Source organism: Oryctolagus cuniculus, chromosome 10, assembly GCF_964237555.1.
Source record: "Oryctolagus cuniculus chromosome 10, mOryCun1.1, whole genome shotgun sequence".
NCBI lineage: Eukaryota > Metazoa > Chordata > Mammalia > Lagomorpha > Leporidae > Oryctolagus > Oryctolagus cuniculus.
The window spans coordinates 15,649,162-15,664,216 of record NC_091441.1 but is presented as its reverse complement, the minus strand read 5'-3'; the positions used below and the strand labels follow the sequence as shown (position 1 = coordinate 15,664,216).

General features: G+C 38.7%; 1 protein-coding gene across 1 annotated transcript in view; it reads left to right on the top strand.

Annotated features, from left to right (window-relative positions):
• PHLPP1 (PH domain and leucine rich repeat protein phosphatase 1) overlaps positions 1-15,055 on the top strand; it is a 229,866-nt gene that overhangs the window by 150,816 nt on the left and 63,995 nt on the right. Inside the window, exons 5-6 of the mRNA XM_051851890.2 lie at positions 7,774-7,920; positions 8,840-9,070. Coding sequence (XP_051707850.2) covers positions 7,774-7,920; positions 8,840-9,070 — 378 coding nt within the window. The remainder of the gene's footprint in view (positions 1-7,773; positions 7,921-8,839; positions 9,071-15,055) is intronic.

The window sequence follows — 15,055 nt, the reverse complement described above, 5'->3', positions numbered from 1 at the left end:
AATATTAAAATAAATTATATGAAATATTTTATCAAATGCATTTTTCCCCAAGACAGCAGCTAGTCTTATTTTATAGAATCCAAGTGTGGATGCATTTGCTAATTTATTTGACTTACCTATTAACATGGAAGAGATAAAAATCTTACATTTTGTTGTGCAGACAGACTTCTAATCTTCTTCCTACTAGTGTGCAGTCACCTTGTTCTCACCTCTTCACTCGCTTTACCATTTTGATCTCTCCTCTCTCAGAACTTTGCCTCTGGGTATCTGTTTCACCCATTTTAAGTACCAAAAGAAAGTGAGTTCTGTGTAGACCTTCCATTTCTTTCTCTAAAGGGCTTTTTGAATCCGTAAATGTCTATAATCTGACTGCTTTCTGTATCTGTAAAGAAAAAGCAAAAATCTAAGGTTAGAATTTCCAAAATCCTTGAGTTTTAATGTTGGTGAATGTGTTCTGATCAAGAACTTGTTTTTGACCCAAGTATTTAGCCCAGCAATTAAGACCTGCATCCAACATCAGAATGTCTGGGTTCAATTATGAACAGTAGTTCCTGACTCCAACTTCCTGCCAGTGTAGACCCTGAGAGGCAGCAGTGATGGCTCAAGTACTTGGGATCCTACCATTCATGTGGGAGATCTGGATTGAGTTCCTGGCGCTGACCCCAGCTGTTGTCGGTATCTGGGGAGTGAAACAGCAGATGAAGCTCCATCGCTATCTTTCTCTCCCAAATAAATAAAAAAATGTTAAAAAAAAAAAAAAAAGAAATTGGATTCTCAGAAACAATCCATGGTTTTTATTTGATAAACAAGTCTTTAATAAACACTGGGAAGTGTTTAGGGGGTTGACTGTTCAGGGAGGAATATAAGACAGACAGGAATGTGATGAGAAGGAATAAGAAATTAAGAATACTTGTAAATCAGCTCTTAAAATGTGCAGGTCTAGGGTAATAGTGTAAATGAAAGCTCAAGTACCATATATTCAAATATTTAAGTTATGATAATCAGTTAACAAAATGTTAAATATATCATTAACCTTACCTTGTCAGATGCACTTTTTATATAATGTCTTGGAAGTACTGGTTCAGATATAGATTCTCAAACTCCTTGGGGCTCCATACTAAGTCTGGTAGCCTGGGCAGAGCTGAGCCAGTGACCCATTTCTCTTGTTTTCCCATCCCCAGCTCCATTCCTGACTTTAGAGGAGTGTGGACATTGTAGCTCTTATGTCCAAAGCCTACCCATACAAGGCTTTGGGTGGCTCATACACCGGTGGGAGGTTGGAGCCAGGGGAAAAGGCACATGTAAGCTCTGAAAATGAAGGCTGATGTTATTTGAATAGGGAATTCCAAGGTTCTGCTAATTCCCAACATGGAGAGAGCACTTTTTAAAATTTTTTAAATGTTTATTAATATAAAGAAAATAATTTCATGTGTTTCATAGGTACAATTCTAAGAAGAGAGTCATACTTCCTTAACCCCTTAAATCCCCCTCCTTCTTTCCTTTCTTTTTTTCTTTAATTTTTACAAAAACATAATTTCAGTCCATTGTATAATCACAGGCTTAATGCACCACTAACCGTAGTCTTCAACAAGTAAAAAGTATAAAGACCACAATGCCACAGGAGTATAAACAAAGGCTAAAAACAGCAATCAAATCACAAGATGTTCATTTCATTCCGGTAAATTTTTTATGTTCTACATAATGAAGCTGAAAATTAACAACTTAAGAAACTCAGAAAATATGCAAACATATGGAGACTGAACAATATGCTCCTGAATCAACAGTGGGTCATTGAAGAAATTAGAAGAGAATTCAATAAATTCCTAGAAATGAATAAAGATGATATCACAACATATCAAAACTTATGGGATACAGCAAAAAGCAGTGTTAAGAGGAAAGTTTATAGAAATTAGTGCCTACATCAAGAAACTGGAGGGTCCGTTGCTGTGGTGTAGTAGGCTAAGACTCCACCTGCAGTGCTGCCTGCCCTACCATATGCATGCTGGTTCGTGTCCTGGCTGCTCCTATTCTGATTCAGCTCTCTTCTGATGGCCTGGGAAGGCAGTGGAAGATAGCCCAAGTCCTTGGGCCCCTGCACCTTCATGGCAAACCCAGAAGAGGCTTCTGGCTCCTGGCTTTGGATGTGCCCAGCTCCGGCCATTGCGGCCATTTGGGGAGTGAATCAGCAGATGGAAGACCTTTCTCTTTGTCTCTCCCTCTCTTTCCATAACTCTACCTCTCAAATAAATAAATCAGAAATTGGAAAGGCATCAAATAATGATCTAACAAAGCATCTCAAGGACCAAAGAAACAAGAAGAAACCAAACCCCAAAATAGTAGGAAGAAAGTAATAATTAAAATTAGAGAAAAAAAATAAACAGAATTCAAGCAAACAAACAAAAAGACCCACAAAATATTAGTGAAATGAAGAACTGGCTTTTTGGAAAAAAGAAATTAATACACCATTGGCCCAACCTATCAAAAAAGGGTGGGGGGGAGAAAATTCTGAATTAGTAAAATCAGAGATGAAAAAGGAGATGTCACAACAGATATCACAGAAATAAAATTAATCATCAGAAATTACTATGGGCAGCTATGTGGCAACAAATTGGAAAATTCAGAAGAAATGGATAGATTCCTGGACATGTCCAGTCTACCAAAAGTGAGTCATGAAGACAGAGAAAACCTAAATAGACCAACAACAATTTGGAGATTGAATCAATAATAAAGACCCTCCCAACAAAGAAAGCACAGGATTTGGATGGCTTCATTGCCAAATTCTACCAGACTTTTAAAGATCTAATTCCAATTTTTCTCAGACTATTCAAAACAATTGATAGGGAAGGAATCCTCTCAGACTTCTTCTATGAGGCCTGCATCACCCTAATTCGTAAACTAGAAAAATATACAAGGAAAGAGAATTATAGACCAATCATTGATGAACATAAATGCCAAAATCCTCAACAAAATACTCATTTTTAATATAATCCAATAACATATTAGAAAGATCATTTACCCAGACCAAGTGGTATTTATCTCTGTTATGCAGGGATGATTCAATAAATGTGATACAATCACCTTATCAAACTGAAGAGTAAAAACCACATGATTGTCTCAATAGAGGCAGAGAAAGCATTTGGTAAAATACAACAACCTTTCATGATGGAAACCTTAAACAAATTGAGTATAGAAGGAACATTTCTCAACACAATCAAGTCCATATTTGGCAGATCTACAGCCAGCATCATATTGAATGAGGGAAATTTGGAAGCATTTCCACTAAGATCTAGAACCAGACAAGGATGCTCACTTTGATCATTGCTATTCAATATAGTTTTAGAAGTTTCAGTGAGAGCCATTAGTCAAGAAAAAGAAGACAAAACAATACAATTTGGAAAAGAGGAAGTCAAATTATCCCCATTTGCAGATAGCATGGTCCTATATAAAGGGAAATCAAAATGCTCTGAAATCCAGAACTTTTTGAGTACTGACAATAATGGTCAAAAAAATTAATGATTTTGAATTTTTAGTTTAGGAATACTTAACCAGTGAAGTCTGTACAAATATCCTAGGATTTGATATGTGTCTGTCCCAGACATTTTGGATGAGGGATACTCATATGTACTTCATGTTTAGAGAACATCTCATTTGTACTATCCCCATTTCAGGTACTCAGTCGCCACCTGGGGCTGGAGTATAATACTGTACTGTAAGGGAGCACAACTCTTCTTAGGGGACACTTGGCCCCTGGGGCTTAAGACCATCCTCTTTACATAGATCTGTAGTCTTTTATTATTGAGTAGATGCAGAGAATAATTGCACCTCTTTGTCTTTACATTTAGAGATGGTGGCCATTTCAGAATATGAAATACATAATTTTTTTCTCTTTTATTTATGCTTGTCAACTGCATTTTACTGATTTGCCTCACTGCTGCCTTCCTTTATCCCAAATTGTGAGAGTAGTAGTAATTTGTTTGTGGAGATGAATTATTTCACCCTCATTGTTGACCTGTACTTCTCCAAAAGGCAATGTTTCCTTTTCCCATCTGAGTAGTTACCGGCTCTGAGGCCCTCCCTTTACCCCATTTCTGAAACGTCTGTAGTATGTTGTGTTGAGTAATGTCTGTTGCATCTTCTCCCTTTTGGGAGGAACCATTTTTAAAGTTTAGTCAAACTGTATGCAAATTTTAAAACTCTCTCCATTTCTGTCAAATAAGAAAAGTATCTAGAAAGTGGGATCCTAGCAGTTTCATCTGTGATAACTCAGACAAACATTTATCTCAGATGGGTTTGTCAAATATTAAGGAGTATAGCAAGCACTTGTTAAATTTGAATTTCAAATAAACCATGAAAATATATATCTATATATACACACTTATATATACATTTATGTCCCATGTAATATTTCAGACATACAAGGATCTTTCAAAAAGTCCATTGAAAATTGAGTTAAAAGCAAGACCCCAGCAGAAGGAACAGGCCATCAAGGAGAGAGACGCCTTTCTCTGAAGGGAGGAAGGAACCTCCACTGTGATACGGCCTTGGCTAAACAAGTTCAGAGTCGGTGCACTCAAGGGGCTTCCATAGCCTTGACAGCTCATAGCAAGAGTCTCGGGTGATTGCTGACGTCATAAATAAGAGTGCCAATTGTTAAATCAACAACGGGAGTCACTGGGTACATGCTCCCCACGTAGGATCTCTGTCCTTAATGTGTTCTACTATGAAACTTAAAAACAACACTACTAGTTGAACAATACCCTATACCTTGTGCGGTTGTGTGAGTGCAGCCTGTTGAAATCCTTGCTTAGTATATACTAAGTTGATCTTCAGTATATGAAGGTAATTGAAAATGAAACTCGATGAAGGGCGGGATGGGAGAGGGAGTGGGAGAGGGGGAGGGCCACGGGAGGGAGGGAGGTTGGTGGGGGGAGCCACAACAATACAAAAGTTGCACTTTGTAAATTCACATTTATTAAATAAAAAAAAAAAACTATATAACAAACAAAAAAAGAAAAAAAAAAGAACTTAATACTTTACCCTTTTAGTATTTTTTATGTTCTACTTAAAACTATTGGTTGAACTCTGTAATTAATACACAGTTACTCTTAGGTGTTTAATTAATGCTATAACTAGTACTCAAATAGTATTTTACACTTTGTGTTTCTGTGTGGGTGCAAACTGTTGAAATCTTTACTTAATATATGCTAAATCGATCTTCTGTATATAAAGATAATTGAAAATGAATCTTGATGTGAAGGGGAAGGGGAGAGGGAGTGGGAGAGGGGAGTGTTGTGGGTGGGAGGGAAGTTATGGGGGGGGAAGCTATTGTAATCCATAAGTTGTACTTTGGAAATTTATGTTCATTAAATAAAATAAAGTATATAAAAAAATTGAGTTAAAAGATAAATTAATTTTGGTGGAAAATTTTTTGAAACCCGTGCATAGTTTTTTCTTTTTTTTTTTTTTTGACAGGCAGAGTGGACAGTGAGAGAGAGACAGAGAGAAAGGTCGTCCTTTGCCATTGGTTCACCCTCCAATGACCGCCGCGGCTGGCGCACTGCGGCCGGTGCACTGCGCTGATCTGATGGCAGGAGCCAGGTACTTATCCTGGTCTCCCATGGGGTGCAGGGCCCAAGGACATGGGCCATCCTCCACTGCACTCCCTGGCCACAGCAGAGAGCTGGCCTGGAAGAGGGGCAACCGGGACAGAATCCGGCGCCCTGACTGGGACTAGAACCCAGTGTGCCGGCGTCGCAAGGCGGAAGATTAGCCTAGTGAGCCACGGTGCTGGCTGCATAGTTTTTTCATAATATGCATTTTCCATGAACATCTTGAATTTCCCTCAGATTTTTTTGCTCTAGAATTAATTTTTCTTAATTCAATTTCCACAAAATTTTTGACAATGTCTTTATACTAAAATAGTTATTGTTTTCTGAAATTAATATTTAACTGAAAGTTCTTATTTCATCTGCAATCCTATTTCAGGATTCTTTTACCCTCTTGAAAATTGAGCACCCTAGCAGCTTTTATTTCTGTGAATTATATATAGATTTTTACTGAACTAGAAATAAAAGCATATTAATTAATTTATATAGTAAACCATTCATGTTAACATTAATAACATTTTAATACCATTTTTAATGAAAAATAAGTTTTCTAAAACAAAAATAAGAAGAGTTTTGATTTGTATTCTTACAATTCTTTTAATGTCTGACTAGATTCTCATATCTCTCTGTAGTCAGTCTGATATGCTATAAGTAAGACATGTGTCACCTGGCAATCAGTACCAAACACTTGGAAGAAAATGATAATGGCAGATGAAAATTTCTTTATATTTTTATGAAAATAATTTTGATTTTAGGGATCTCCTGAAAGAGCTTCAGGGAATGTTTCTGGTGTTCCCCAGCATATTTTGAGGCTCACTGGGCTAGAAATAATAGACCCTGAAATTCTACCTTGTGTTTTATAGATCATGGATAATTAGATTAGAGAATAATCATTGCTCATTTTAAGAAAGTCTAATGAATCAAAGTGAAAAATATAAAGCAGACAACTTAAAAATTATTATGCATATTTAGCAGTTATTCTTTACTGAGTTTATAGTTGTTAATGATAATTTAAAATACTTCTATATCTGTACTCAGCTTTCCAAGAAAACAGCTATTACAAAAAAAATGAAGATTAACACTTTCAACCTTTCAAATAGTTGTGTTATCAGCTTTCTGTGTAGAATAAAGTTTTTAATTTTTAGAGTAGAGCTTAACACTTTTTATTACAGAATTCAACAGATAGGTCCCATGATGCTTTCTTTTACAGACTGGGCTGAATTGAAGTGTTTTTGGAATGTTTTATCAGTCTTGGGCAGAGTGTACACTTTGGGTGGTTTTTAAAAGACTTAGCATAATGCAGTGACTGCTGTGATTCTCATCTCATAGGGAAATGATGTAAAGGTGGGCAGTGAGCCAAATGTAGGAGCTCACAGAGAAGTAAAAATGAAAGGTAGTTTTTTAAATTGCTTTAGTTATTTGGGCAACTAAGAAAATGAAAAAAAAAATAGCAAAAATAGAACAAGAGGAAATGCTGGTTTGAGGTAAGTTCAATTTTGGGTGATTCAATTAGATGGCTGATTTCTCATCAGGAACCCTACAGGCTAGGAGAGAGTGGAGAGACATAGTCCAAGTCCTAAAAGAAAAAGACTGTCCACCCAGAATACTGTGGTAAAATGAAATGAGAATTTTCCAAGGAAAGGTGCATGGCCAGCAGTATCAAGTGTTACAATGAGATTAAAGACTGATAACTGGCTCTTAAATTTGGAACTGCGAAGTCCTGGTTACCTTAGTGTGTCATTATAATAAATGTTAAAATTTTTACTATATCTGTTTCAGATTTGAGAAAAGTAGAGTGAAGTTCCTCGTTTTTCTGGGATAACGGAATTCAAAGGGGTCCTTCCCTGGGACCATTTACATGTGTGATAGTTAAGCTGAGGCATGGCTAAAAAGCAGACCCTAGCAGAACTCACCACCTCCAACATTCAGCCTTGCAGTAGAGTGACAAGTGTGTTTTGGATATAAAGTTTCTCTCTTAGGTCAAACACCAGGCTTAGAAGTCAAAAGATACACATTTTAGCTCTACTGCTCCCTCAACCTCTGAAGGCTCCATTTCCTCCTGTGTTATATTTGGGAGTCAGACCAGATTGCCTCTTAAGGCTATGCCAGAATTATGTTATGCTGCTATAAAATTTGCTTCTTCTTTTCTTTTGTTTTATTATAATAGGTTCACCAAGTTGAAGAGTCTTAACCTTTCCAATAATCATTTAGGAGACTTCCCACTAGCAGTCTGCAGTATTCCAACCCTGGCAGAGCTGAATGTGTCCTGCAATGCCCTGCAAGCCGTCCCAGCAGCTGTCGGAGCTATGCACAAGTCAGTACTTTTAAAGCCCACGGCAGGGGTATCTGGGAAACTAAAGGAAACTACATCCGATAGTAGCATGTGAGATTAGTGAACTTGTTCTGATCATGGAAGTCTTGGCCCCAAATCAAGAGATCAGTAAAGCATTCCTTTGTTGGATTTATACTGTTAAAATGCTGGAAAAATTAACAGATCTTTGTTTAGAGTTAAAGATTCCTATGGATGAGTGTGTCTAAACATGGAGGAGGGTTTACTTTCTCATTTTTGTGTTATATTGAATTCTAAGACACAGAAGAGAAATAAGAAGGAGAGATGAGTATTTGGGTTGGTTCATACTTGCAGTTATCTCCACATTGTTTCCATTTATACTTATGCATGTTGGGGAAAGATGGTCTCAATTTCTTTCTTTCTTTTTTTTTTTTAAGATGTACTTATTTACTTTGAAAGTCAGAATTAGAGAGACAGGGATATCTTCCATGTGCTTGATCATTCCCCCAAATGGCTGCAATGACCAGGGTTGGGCCAGGTGGAAGCCAGAAGCTTCATCCAGGTCTCACATGTGGGTGGCAGGGGCCCAGGCACTTGGGCCATCTTCCTCTGCTTTCCCAGGCCATTAGCAGGGAGCTGTATCAGAAGTGGAGCAGCTGAGACATGAACTGGCACCCATATGGGATGCCAACATTGCAAGCTGCAGCACCACTATGCCACAAACTGACCCCATGGGTTATAATTTCTGTTTTTAATGAAAAATTAAGATGCTTATCTCTGAACTGTTCTCTCTGGTCCACTATTGCCTCTGGCTGTGCCTTTATGCATTTTGCAAGGAGTAATATATTTTATAGTGATATGATCTGTACTTATGGAACTTGTTTGTTGATAAAAATGTAAAATTTACCCATTCTCTTTGTAATTCTCATGTTTTCTTTCATAGTTTACAGACATTTTTGTTAGATGGAAACTTTCTCCAGTCCCTTCCTGCTGAGTTGGAAAACATGCACCAGCTTAGTTATCTTGGTCTCTCATTCAACGAATTTACTGACATTCCAGAGGTATTGGAGAAACTGACTGCTGTGGATAAACTTTGTATGTCTGGAAACTGTATGGAGACTCTTAGGCTACAGGCTTTAAGAAAAATGCCTCACATTAAGCATGTGGATCTAAGGTAACCATTTTTGAGAAATATATACACCACTTGGGTGGTTGGCTTGTCTGTGGGTGGTAGATTATAGACCTTTTGGTGATATTACCCAAGGCAAACAGCCTGATTAGTTGAACGAGGGCCCATTTTTCTATTTCTGCCCAAAGGGAAGAAGAATGATTGATGGTAGCATTCACTCTTACCCTAAAACTTGCTTTTAAAAAATTCTCATTCATGAATGACTGTATCTCCTGAAAGTCTTAATTTAATTTTGCAAATCTGAATCCAGTTTTAATGTGTATGAATAGACGGGGCTATTGCATCAGAGAGCTATTTACAGTGAATGAAATGTGTGTCATTGAAAGCAAAGTGGTTATTGTTTTCTTCATAATTTTTTCTCTCCATGGCTTATCTGAGGCATTTGACATCATTGAGAATTTCTCTTCTTAAATTGTTTTTTCCTTCCTGGCTTTCTTAATATAATATATCCATTAGGTAAATTTAATTAATTTACTTTAATTTTCTATCTTTCCATCTTGTGACTCTGCTCTTAGTTTAGCATTTTTACAAAAATTTGAAATCTATGACCTTGTCTGACCAATGTTTACAAGGGCAGAAAACCTGCATTTTGAATCTGTGGCACACTGAGCCCACATGGAGATTAACTAGCCTGATCCTTGCTGCATGATGGATGCTCACAATCATCCCTTAGTAACTAAACTTTGTGTTTCGTTGCTAAGGCACGAAGACCCAGTACCTGAAGAAGAAGCTGTTCTACATTTTTCTTCTTAAAGGAAACACAAGAGCCTGTCACAGGCTTGAGTTCTTATAAATCAGCATATAGGGCTTAGGCCTTAATATTGACTTGCTCAATTTAATACTTTTTCAACCCAACCAATTCCCCCATTAGCCAAGCATTGATGTCCATGTAATACTTGTTAAATCTTGGGCAAGATATTTAGTGTCGGCCGGCACCGCAGCTCACTAGGCTAATCCTCTGCCTGCGGCACCGGCACACCGGGTTCTAGTCCTGGTCGGGGAGCTGGATTCTGTCCTGGTTGCCCCTCTTCCAGGCCAGCTCTCTGCTGTGGCCAGGGAGTGCAGTGGAGGATGGCCCAAGTGCTTGGGCCCTGCACCCGCAAGGGAGACCAGGAGAAGCACCTGGCTCCTGCCATCAGATCAGCGCGGTGCGCCGGCTGCAGCATCCATTGGAGGGTGAACCAATGGTAAAGGAAGACCTTTCTCTCTCTCTCTCTCTCTCTCTCTCTCACTGTCTACTCTGCCTGTCAAAAAAAAAAAAAAGATATTTAGTGTCTACATGCTGCTTTGTTCTCATTTATAAATTATAGTTAACAACAGAACCTCATTCATGTAGTTGAGGAGGGAATTGAGTTAAATCGCCTCACACCTAGCATATATTATGTTTTGTTGTTATTAACTGACTGAGGACTCTTTTCCACTCAGTCGTCATTCTTGTCATCCTTACACCTCTCTGATTGTCAAAGGTAGTTCTGTCCTAGCTTCACGTCCTTCCCTATTGAGAACACCGAACTCAATCAGGCTCAATTTTTTTCAGCATGAGGTTGTGTCTTCCTTTGCTTCCTTTTCTTCTCTTTATATGAGAAGTCCCCCAGGAATTACTTACTTTTCACCTGGAGAAGTATCAGTTTGAAGATCTGGGATTGTTCCTGTGGGGAGCACAAATGGTTCTAATTTATCAGACTTGGGAGCTTCTGGATGCGTTACACTGACCTCGGGGACAAACATGAGATGATCTCTGAATTACCTGGTACATGGAAGAAGACATCGTTTGTCTTGATGTAAATTAATCAAGCTAATAATGTCTAGAAGTAATGGTTCTTAGAGCTTAATAGATTCTTCAGATTTGTAGTTTTGACTTGTACATTTTTAGATGACATCAGCTACAGGATTTTTAAATACTGAAATATACACTAAGCACTCTGTCAACTTTGGGTCATCATGAGTAATAACTGCTTCCTTTAAGCCCCTGAGCTGAGGAGGAAAAAATCTGTTAGATTGGCTTATAATTCTGCCTTCATAGCTGGTGGGAATTTAAGAGGAGTTTCACTTCGTCTTTCTTTTTAAAGACTTTATTTATTTATTTGAGAGGTAGAGTTGCAGACAGAGGGAGAGACAGAGAGAAAGGTCTTCCATCCACTGTTGCACTCCCCAAATGGCCGTGATGGCTTGAGCTGAGCCGATCTGAAGCCAGGAGCTTCTTCTGGGCCTCCCACATGGGAACAGGGATGCCAGCACTTGGTCTGTCTTCCACTGCTTTCCCAGGCCATTAGCAGAGAGCTGGATATGGGACACGAACCTGCACTCATTTGGGATGTTGGCACCACAGGTTGGGGCTTAGCCTACCAAGACAAAGTGCAGGCCCCTTCACTTTGTTTTTCTAAGAATTTCCTTCAGATGGAAGTGTTAACATCAGATTAAAAGTGACCATTTTCTTTTAGTCTTACTATCTTTGTTAATTGATGTTCTTTGAGTCTAATGTTAGTTCTTACATAGCATCCTTAATTTTTCCTCCTCTTCCTCTCTCCAAAATGTGACCATTTCCCACATCTCTGCCCTCAGTTTCTGCCTTTCTGTATGTTTTCCAGTGTGGTGGCTACCTGTACTGTGACTTCATCTTTCACTTTCATCACAATGTCATCACTCCCCAATCTTTCCCTAACCCTTCTTTGTCTTCCGACTAATTTCGCTTCAGCTTCTAGCTGGACAATTTTCCCTTCTCCATCAACACTTTACCAAATATATGTGATTCAGAGTCCAATTTCTTTCTTTAACTAGTTCTTCCCCCTAGATTCCTGCTTTTCTGATAGAAAGCCACCTCATGATTATCCAGACACAGAACTTTTGTTTCTATTTTTAATCTACCAGTAAGTGTTTATCAATTCTTACACTAGTTGTTCTCTTGTGCCCCGTTTCCATCTTACTGCTGCTGTTGTCTCCTAGCTAAGCCGTTTGCTTCTCTTGTGCAGCCTCTTAAGCAAACAGAATCTTGCTCAGAGTCTTTAGTTTCCTAGTTCAAGGTACTTAAGCTCTCATATCTGGTTTCAGGCCACTAGTGTGCAAGTGCCTTGTAGATGAGGCTCTGTCTCAGAACTGCTCAGGTTTGATCCTCTAACCTCTGCTGGCAAGTCAACTATTGCTGCTTTTCCACAGTGAGATGTAATAGTTTAGAAACAAATAGTGATTTGAATTGCTGCAATATCCAAATGCTTTATAGATTCATCTCACTGTACAGGGAATTAACTAGTTTAGGTATTATCAGACTTGCACGGTGAGTAGCAAGTGGTGTGAACTGTATATTGATTGTGTGCATGGGACTCTACATCAGTCTGCAGTGAATTAGGTGTTTGGACATAGCTCCTGCAGGACTGACATTGTGGTGTAGCAGGTAAAACCACTACCTGCAAAGCCAGCATCCCAAATGGATGCCAGTCAGTGTTCCAGCTGCTGTCCTTGCAATCCAGCTCCGCACTAATGGCCTTGAAAAGCAGTAGATGATGGCCCAAATACCTGGGTCCTTGCCATCCACTTTGGAGACCCAGAAGAAACTCTGTTGCGGCCATTTGAGAAGTGAAGCAATGAATGGAAGATATTTTCTCTCTCTTTCTCCCTCCCTCCCTCTCTCTGTGTGTGTGTGTGTGTGAGTGTGTGTGTGTGTGTGTGTGTGTGCGCACAACTCTGACTTCCAAAATAAATAAATAAAGCTTTACAAAGGAAATAGCTCCTTCACTGTATATAATTTAAGCACTGTTTTTACTTGTCCTGGATCATCCCTGCCCCTCGCCATTAGCACTTAGTAAGCAGTCTTTGATAAATACTAATTTACTATCCCACCTTTCTAACCATTTTCTCACTACTCTCACATACACTGGATCCCGAGAAACCATGCCCCCAAGCATGGAACTGTGTTCTTTTCTTCAGCCGAGCCATTGTGCTGCTTCCGTGGAACTGCTTTTCTTCTCCCTGCCCTTGGGATTCAGAGGCATGCCTCCTTTTCCATATTATCTTTTTTTTCCACTATTCTCTGTATTTTAATTATTATTTATGGCACTATCACTTGCTTGTAGTCCTGATATTTTACATTTTAAAGCATATCAGAGTCTGTTCACTCAATTTTGAAATGTGTTGACAAAACTGTTTTATTTCTGTCAGTGCTGTCAAAGCCATAGATCATCATTCTCGCCATAGCCCTTCACACTTTACAAAGTACCAGCACAGTATTATTTCTATGATCTTCTCAGCTGCTTTGTCAGACAAAGAGGTGGTAGCCTGATTTCACAGATTAGAATCAGACTCATTAGGTGCCTTGCACAGGGTCATCTGTGCAGAGCATTGAGCCGCCAAGTGGGGCTGAAACATCATGCCCCTTTACACTGCCCTTCTGCACGTGGGAATTTCCAGTGAATATTTATGAAGTAAAGGAAGTAGTCATATTAACCTAGGGAATTACTAAAAGGGAATTTTAGCCATATTTTGCCTCTTAAATGTTTATCCTAAATAAGTGTGTTTGTGATACCAAAAGCTTTTGGTAGTTGAATTATGGTAAGAGTTGGTAATTTAAACTACACAGTGGGAATGTTCATTTTCTTTTCATCATAGATGTTCTTTTGTCTCCTCATTAAACCAACACTTACTGTGTTGGTAATACAATAGTGCTTATGTGGCCGTTTGAAATCAAGACAATGCCATTATGAAGGTTAAAAGGGTGGTTTTCAGAGAACATGGAACATTTTTTCAATTCCTGCAGTCTGTTGTATCTAACATGAGAGGTTTTTTTTTTTTTTAATTTTTTTATTCCGTGTACAGAGTCTAATAATCTAGTGAGCATTTGGAAGTTGGCAAATTGCTGGGTTGAAGCCAGTTTTTAAATCTTACAACCTGCAATAGAAAAAAGGGAAGGAGCCAAGAACATCATCTTGGGACATTTGAATGGGCCATATGCTGTGTTCACATGTTGACAAATCCTAGCTCTTTGCTGTCACTCATCCTTGTGTTACAGTGGCTTTATGATATTGCTCTTAATAATTGAGTTGCCGTAGTTTTATTTTAATTTTAAAAGGGCAGAAATTCACTACAGAGAATCTTCAGCATTTTTCTAAAATGTTTGATGTTCTTGATGTCCTTGATGTTCTTTCACCCAGGTGCACGCTCTTGGCACTTTGCTAGCTTTGTAATGAGAAGTAAGTGAGGGAGTTGTTGTTGTTTGTTTTTAAAGAAGTGAGGCCTAGCCTACCAAACTGAGAATTGAGATTTTCATGTATTTTCTCCTCTTTGGAGCTAATTGTATCTTTGTTATTTTTGTACCTAGTCGCCATCATTCTTCCTTATGTTCTGACAGCTCATCTGCAGCAGTTTGGCTAGAGATCGGTCAGTCTTTCTCTGTAGAGATGTTAGACTCCATTCTTGTCCTTCGTTTTGTCATCTCAGAGATGCCAAGTCTCAGTGTTTTCTGTACTTTGCTCTTTCAAGTAGATGCAGGCAGTTCTAGCGGTCATTTCAGATCCTGAGTGGGAGAGAATCCCTGTCCTCTGCTGTTCCTGTTAATTACGCAATTTTCATTCATTATTTTCTCCCCTGTTCCCCCTTATATTCCACCCTTCTAACTGCCTGCTCACTCATCCTCTCTCCATCCTTAAATATTCTTGTTATTTAACATGTGATGGGTTGTTTTGGGTTTTGTTTCCTGCGTTCTGTCTGGTATGGTATCAGTACTTTCATAATCTGATTCTTTGGAAATGATGCCTAAGTGGATTTCTTTTCCTTCTAGAAATGAATTGAGATAAAGTTGATATGCTTTCTCCTTTCCCAGCCTTAGTGGTTTAAAATTGTTTTTCATAATATATTATGAGGGTTAAGACCTTTTGGAATTGTAGCTGAAAATAGCCAGAGAATTTGGCCAGCTAAGCAAGGCTAGGTGCTGACACTAAAGAAACTGGAGGACTACAACCCAGAGACTGGAGTCCTCTCTGG